Raw genomic sequence first — 7,222 nt, 5'->3', positions numbered from 1 at the left:
ATGTGGTTGCTGGGAATTGAACTCAGGACCTCTGGAGGAGCAGTCAGTGCTCTTAACCTCTGAGCCATCTCTCCAGCCCCAGAATTCAGGTTCTTGGGCTTGGTTGGGGGCAGGCTCCTTCCCCAGCTGAGCCTTCTTGCTTCCATTGCCTTCAGACGGTGACTTTCCATTAATTGTGACTCACAGAAAGGGCTGAACTTTTTGAGTTTAGCTTTCCCCCTTTTTACCAAGCCCTCCCCGCTTTTAAGATAAATCACCTGACTTCGCCGAAAGCTGTGAAACACGCCCTTTGGCTGAAAGAGAGAATTAGGCAATCTCAGAATTCCCCATTCCTCTTGTCTCCGGAGAGCTCTGGATAGCGGGAATCTCTCAGCTCCGGGAGACCTATGCAGTTCTTGTTCTGAAAGCAGAGGGCGCTCTAAGATCAAGGCTGAGTTACCCTGCCCTGGTGTGGTCTCCCAGCCCCCTCTGTTTTGGAACAGGGAATTTCGGACATGCACACTCCGTTAGGGAATCTTAGGAGCAGACAGAACAGGGAGGTCGGGCGGAGGTTCCTGCAGAGGCCGACTCCTCTGGAGCCGCAGGGTCTTCACAGCATGGCCAGTGGCAGGAGAGGAGACTGAGCCACGTGTTCCCATCAGCTCCGGAAGGTAACAACTTTAAAAGGCAAACCTTGAAGAGCAAGGCTTTGATGGAGGAACTGGAAACGGCAGGGAACCGTGTAGAGCAGGGCTGGGAGCAAAGGTGGAGGGCTGGAAGGAACTCGGAACAAGGGTAGGCTATAGGCACTGCTTCTCATATGCTGAACCCCGTCCCAACACCGGCTTCATCTTCCCACATAGCAGTGCTTTTAGGGGTAAAGGCAATTTCTGAAAGACTTTTCTGGGAACTTGGGAAGACATCTTGCTTTTTAAAAAGGACGAAACAAACCAACTTCAGAAAATTAAAATAAGACATAGCCTCTTGTCAGCTGTCCCTTTCTCCCTGGTGACCCTGTCACAGCAGGGGCAATACTTTCCTTCTGATTAGCCTTCCCCCAAGGCCCCTAAGGAAGGTCCCTGACCCTATGGAAGGAAGCTTCCACCAGAGGCCACTGGGGCAGCTGCAGAAGCACCTGCAATAAGTATGTCAAAGAGGCTGGCTTCCACGGCAGAGGATGGCAACAGTCCCAGGTGGCTGGCCGTTCAGGATGGGCAGACCTGGGTGGAAATACAGAGCATCTGATGCAAGGGGCCAGGAGCTGGTGGAGAAGCAACACAAAAGATAGGGAGAAGCTCCTCATCTGTTTGCAGAAGTATTGATAGATGGCTCGTGGCTGCTATGGGAGGTGGGGGAGACCCAGTGCTGGTCTAGGAAGTCAGTTGAAATCGCGCAGGGGAGGGTGTGAGAGAACAGGTCTCCTGTGGTGACGGTTACTGATGAGAACGTTATCTGTCTGGTATTCTTTCAAAGGTGACACTGAGCGCTGGGTGGCCCATCACCCCTAAAGCAGGTGCCTATATTTGTCAGGCAAAGACAGCCAGGCCAGCCACCCTTTAGCTCCAAGGTCAGAGGTCCAGAGACCCAGAGAACCATGGGCAAATCACCGGAGACGTGGTAAGTGTCTACAGAAATGTGCACAGACTCCACCCTCACATTCTTCTGCTCTTTCATGTTTTTGAGACAGGGCTCACTTTGTAGCCCAGGCTGGCATGGACCTCACCATCCTTCCTCTGCCCCCAGAGAGTGGGTCTTCCACACAGGCCTGCCACATGAGGCTTCCCATCTTCTCAAGACAGAGCTCAGATCTGAAGCCTGAGTTTGAACTTTTTATATATTTATTCCAAGTCTATGCTATGGCACACCGGCTGCCTTTGCCCTTCCCTTTTGGTCTCCTGTGGACAGACGCCAGAGTTCTGCATGAAGCATTGGTACCTGCGTTCCCCACTTCTCTTCCAGGTGCATTGTCTTGTTCTCTGTTTTGGCATCAGTTTCTGCTGAGCCTACCATGCATGGGGAGATCCTGTCCCCTAACTATCCTCAGGCGTACCCCAATGAGATCAAGAAAACGTGGGACATAGAAGTTCCAGAAGGGTTTGGGGTTCGCCTCTACTTCACCCATCTGGACCTGGAGCTGTCAGAGAAGTGTGAATATGACTCAGTGCAGGTAATTCTACGAGCGTACGAGGAAGAGAGATGGATGGGTAGAGAGGGATGGGGGCACGGGAAGGGGCAGAGTGGTGTCAAGCTGTCCTATAGGTTGGGGGCATGGCTCAGTGGTAGAGTTTGATCCACAGCGCTGGGGGCGGCGGGTGTGTGTGTGCGAGTGTGTGTGTGTTTTGGCGTGGAGATTGGGAATAACGGTGAACAATACGGTTCTAGTCTCTCTGTCCATTTTTACTTCTAACTTTGGCTGCTCTCTTAGATAATCTCAGGAGGTGTGGAGGAAGGGAGACTCTGTGGAAAGAGGGCCAGCAAGAATGCCAACTCCCCCATTGTGGAAGAGTTTCACATCCCGAACAATAGAGTCCAGGTGGTCTTTAAGTCGGACTTCTCCAACGAAGAACGGTTCACTGGCTTTGCTGCGTATTACGCTGCCGTAGGTAAGACTTCACTCTCGGTATGTGACACACTGATCCCACTAGTAGACGAGAAGCAGGGAAAATTCCACACACGGTATTAGATGAAGATTCCGTTCTGACTTGTTTTGAGTCATGACTTCACTATGCGGCCCAGGCAGGCCACATGTCAAGCTCTCAACTCTCCCTTTCAGTGTACAGGTATGTGCCACCTTGCCCTGGGCTGTTTATATCGTTAACAATCGTGGACTTGCCCTGGGGCTGGCTGTCCATGAATTGCCTTGGTGAAATTCAAGCACTTTATCACACGTTAGCGGTGGTAATGGGAATGGCAGATAGTGGGCAGTAATCGGGTGAGAACCACGGCGAAGTTTGTACTGTATCAGAAGCTTACTTACACCAACAGAATCTTCAGTTCAACCCAACAAGGTAGGCACCATTATTTTCACATAACGATAAGGAGCTGGGCTTGTTGGCGCAGGTCTGTAATTCCGTACACTTGGGAGGCTGAGATAGACAACTGTGAGTGCAATGTTAGCCTGGGCAACCTAGTAAGATCCTGTCCTCCAAATTAATCCTCCAAATTAAAAGAGAGCTGGTGAGATGCTTGCCGTGTAAGCCCAGGTTTGAGCCCCAGTTCCATGCAAAGTAGGAGTAAACTCTGACCTTCATGTGAGTTCTGTGACATGCCTCCATCATGCACACACACATGCACATACATGTGCAATATAATAAATCACAAATGCAAATTTAAGCCTGGTGTGGTGGCGCACGCCTTTAATCCCAGCACTCAGGAGGCAGAGGCAGGCGGATCTCTGTGAATTCGAGGCCAACCTGGTCTACAGAGTGAATTCCAGGACAGCCAGGGCTATCTGTAGAGAAAGACCCTGTCTCCCATTTTTTTTTAAAAGAAAAATGAAAAAGAGGGCTGGAAATTCTGGCATGGCAGCACACACCTGTAATTCCAATACTAAGGAGGTAGAGGAAGTAGAGGCAGGAGGATCAGGAACTCAATGATCATATATTTAAAAAAAATCAGAAAAAAGGGCTGGGGCTGTAGCTCAGTGATAGAGTGCTTCCTTAGCCTCTGTAAGGCTCTTGGAAACCTCAGGACTGGAGAAAAAGTAGAAACTGAGAATGTTAATAACCTGCCAAGAACTGTGTAAGAATAACTATGGAGTACTCTGATGCGCTCGAGTCTTCAAATCCTAGGTCCTTCTGCATCTATCTCCAGGTTAAAATGAAGTTAGAACAGATTTTACAGTAAGGCCGGCTTCCTATGCGGTGGCAAAGGCACTAACACCCCTTCCCAGAGGACGCCACCATCATGATGCCACCATCATGACGTCACCATCGTACTTACTTCAGTGTTGTCTCTGGCATGTTTTTTTTTTTTTTTTCCCAGACAAGAGTTTTTCTTGTAGCCCAGGCTGGCCTTGAATTCCTGATTCTATTGCTTCAGTCTCTGGGCTCTGGAGTCACAGCATGTGCCGACTGGGCAGGATGTTGCATATTTTGTAGGCAAGAAAAGTCAGGGTTTCTCACAGAGCGAGCGTCTTCACAGAAGTATAATGGCGTGACATAGCTCTGAACCGCACTTCAGAAAGGTGATCTAGAGTGAGATTGTCCTCATAGTGTTTACAGCTGTTAAAACATGGGGCTGGCAAGATGGCTCAGGAGTTGAGGGCATTTGCTGTTTTTGTAGGGGGCCAGGGTTCAGTTCCCAGCACCCGCATGGCTACTGAAAACTGTTGCTAACTCCGATTCCAGAGCGTCTAACACTCTCCTCTGACCTCAAAGGGCACTAGGCATGCATGTAGTGTAAAATGCCACATGTAATAAATAAATATTTAAAAGTTAAAATGTTTTAAATTTTTTATTATTTTTAAAATTTTAATTTTTAAATTTAATGTGTGTAGGTGTTTTCTTGCTTGGATGCACACTGCATGCAGTGTCTCAACAGTTCAGCAGAAGGTGTTGGACTCCTTGGACTGGGGTTACAGACAGTTGTGAGCTGCCTTCTGGGTGCTGGGAATTGAACCCAGGTCCTCTGGAAGAGCAGCCACTGCTCTTAACACTGAGCCACATCTCTGCTCCCTCCCAACTCCTTCTCATTAACATGTGCTAGCTATTCGTCATAATGAGCTTCATTCTGGTATTTTCATACTCGTTTGTCCGAGCTTGCCCTCTTTCCCCTCTCTCGTCCCCTCTACTGATTCCTTTCTTCTCCCATCTTCTGCTTGTGTGTCTTTTTTATGTCTAGGTGAGTTTCATTAGGGCTGCACAAGAACCTGTCATGGGGTTACTTATGGGAGTGTGGGCACTTGACCCGTGGCTACACCACTGAAGAAAATGCCTCTTTCCTCCAGCAATGAATTAGTTGCCTACCCATCCTCAAGGAGGGTGGGGCCTTACGAGTCCCTCCCCACTCCATGACAGGATATTGACAGCACAGTCTTGTGCAGGTCATAACAGCTGCAATGAATCTGAGAGGGAAGGGCCCTGTCATGCCCTAAAGACACTGTCCCAGCACTCCCATCCCTTTCTCTGGCCCTTATCTTTCTGCCCCTCTTCTGTGATGCTTTCTTAGCATTAAAGTCTCCCTCCCTCCCTCTCTTCCTCCCTCCCTCCCTCCCTCCCTCCTTTCCTTCTTTCCTTCCTCTCTCTTTTTCTTTGAGAAATGGTTTTACACTGTCGCCCAGGCTGGCCTTGAGGTCACAGTCTTCTGTTTTAGCCATCTGAATACTGCTGTTACAAGCATGAGCCACCATGCCTGGGGCTTTGAGAATATTTAATCAGTACGACTTTTCTGTTTTTCCTCATCCTTACAGAGCTGGGCTTAACAACATTCTTCCTTTTAGATGTTGGTCCTTGACCTTGAATTTTCTCTTCTCTTTGCAGATGTCAATGAATGCACAGATTTTACAGATGTCCCTTGCAGCCACTTCTGCAATAACTTTATTGGTGGCTACTTCTGCTCTTGTCCCCCAGAATACTTCCTGTATGAAGACATGCGGAATTGCGGGGGTGAGCTTGGCATCAAGAGGTCTTCATGTACCCTAGGATTTAGAGTGGGTTGAGGGCTTAGCCTGTCCTTCCACTTTGATTAGGCTTTCCCTTCCAATGGCGCCTGTTTTTAGCTGTCCATAAACCGAGTGGGAACCTCAGGGGTGGGGGTGGGGGGAGAAGATGAGGTGTCTTAGCTTTCCACTGCTATGGAAGGTGAGATAAATAACGGGATGGGATGTTTATTTTCGTCCACGGTTCTAGCTGTTTCAGTCCCTGGTCAGTTGGATCTGTTGTTTTGGTGTCCGTGGTGTGGCAGAGCACCATGTAAGGGAGACAGACAGCTGGTAATGTAAAGCGACTCACCTCAGGGCAGCTGGGAAGCGGAGAGGAAGGGCAGGGATACCAGTATCCCTTTCAAGGGCCAGAACCCAGTGACCTAACTTCCTCCTATTAGGCCCTACCTCCTGAAGACTCCATCATCTCCTAATAGTGTCACGGCCAGTGCGAGCCCTTAGCATGTGCCACTCTGAGAGATATTTAAGGTCCAAACCCCAGCACAAGGCTTCAGGGTAAAGTTAGCTAAATGGAAAAGAGATAGATGATTGTAAAGAAACTGTTGGCGACTCTAGAAAGTTCTGCACAGGCATTGACTGGCTCTCCTCATAAGCCCTGTGGGTCCTTGCTGCTCCGTGGAGGCTTCACTGGGGGTGGGGACTCTGGGGACTCGGGGCTTAGGTTTATGACAAGAGGACTAGAAGAGGGTGGGACTTCTTGTTTGTCCCTATATTTGATTGGTCCTTTCTCCTTTTTTTTTTTTTTTTCTCCTGTAGTCAATTGTAGTGGGAATGTATTCACTGCCCTGATTGGGGAGATCACAAGTCCCAATTATCCCAATTCATACCCGGAGAATTCAAGGTGTGACTACCAGATTCGGTTGGAGAAAGGGTTCCGAGTGGTGGTGACCATCCGGAGAGAAGATTTTGATGTGGAGCCAGCTGACTCAGAGGGGAACTGCCAGGACAGTTTAGTTGTGCGTAGTAGATGATGAATTTGGCTCCCACCCCAACTCATTAGATTGCCGAGACTTCTCATGCAGCCTGCTTCTCTGTGGTTCTGGCCTTCACCTGTTAGGCAAACACCCTACCATAGGCCTTCGTTCACCTCTTCCTCTCCCTCTCAGTTAATCCTTACCCTGCTCCTCCCTTAAGACAAGTTTGTTTTTGGTCTTTTGAGACAAGGTTTCTCTGTGTAGCCCCAGCTTTCTTGGAACTTACCCTGTAGACCAGGCTGGCTTTGAGCTTGAACCTGCCTCCGTCTCCTGAGTGCTGGGATCAAAGGTGTGTGCTACCATCTCCCAGTTTAAGGCAGAGTTTTATGTGGCCCAGGCTTGCCTCAAAATTCTCCCATCCAAGCCTCTTGAGTGCTAGGATTACAGATGTTAGCCAGCACACCTAGTGAGAGATTCCAGTGAGTGCTAGGATTATAGATGTTAGACAGCACACCTGGTGAGAGATTCCAGTGAGTGCTAGGATTATAGATGTTAGACAGCACACCTAGTGAGAGACTCTCTCGAATGCTCAGATTACAGATGTTAGCCAGCACACGTAGTGAGAGGTTCCTGTGAGTGCCAGGATTACAGATGTTAGCCAGCACAC

General features: G+C 49.0%; 1 protein-coding gene across 1 annotated transcript in view; it reads left to right on the top strand.

Annotated features, from left to right (window-relative positions):
- Positions 1-476: 476 nt before the first annotated feature.
- Positions 477-7,222, top strand: part of C1s (complement C1s) — a 12,607-nt gene continuing 5,861 nt past the window's right edge. Inside the window, exons 1-6 of the mRNA XM_005365187.2 lie at positions 477-650; positions 1,453-1,596; positions 1,939-2,146; positions 2,405-2,582; positions 5,460-5,585; positions 6,398-6,597. Coding sequence (XP_005365244.1) covers positions 1,574-1,596; positions 1,939-2,146; positions 2,405-2,582; positions 5,460-5,585; positions 6,398-6,597 — 735 coding nt within the window. The 5' untranslated portion in view covers positions 477-650; positions 1,453-1,573. The remainder of the gene's footprint in view (positions 651-1,452; positions 1,597-1,938; positions 2,147-2,404; positions 2,583-5,459; positions 5,586-6,397; positions 6,598-7,222) is intronic.

Source organism: Microtus ochrogaster, unplaced genomic scaffold (genome assembly GCF_000317375.1).
Source record: "Microtus ochrogaster isolate Prairie Vole_2 unplaced genomic scaffold, MicOch1.0 UNK1, whole genome shotgun sequence".
Lineage (NCBI taxonomy): Eukaryota > Metazoa > Chordata > Mammalia > Rodentia > Cricetidae > Microtus > Microtus ochrogaster.
This window is presented reverse-complemented; position numbering and strand designations above follow the sequence as displayed.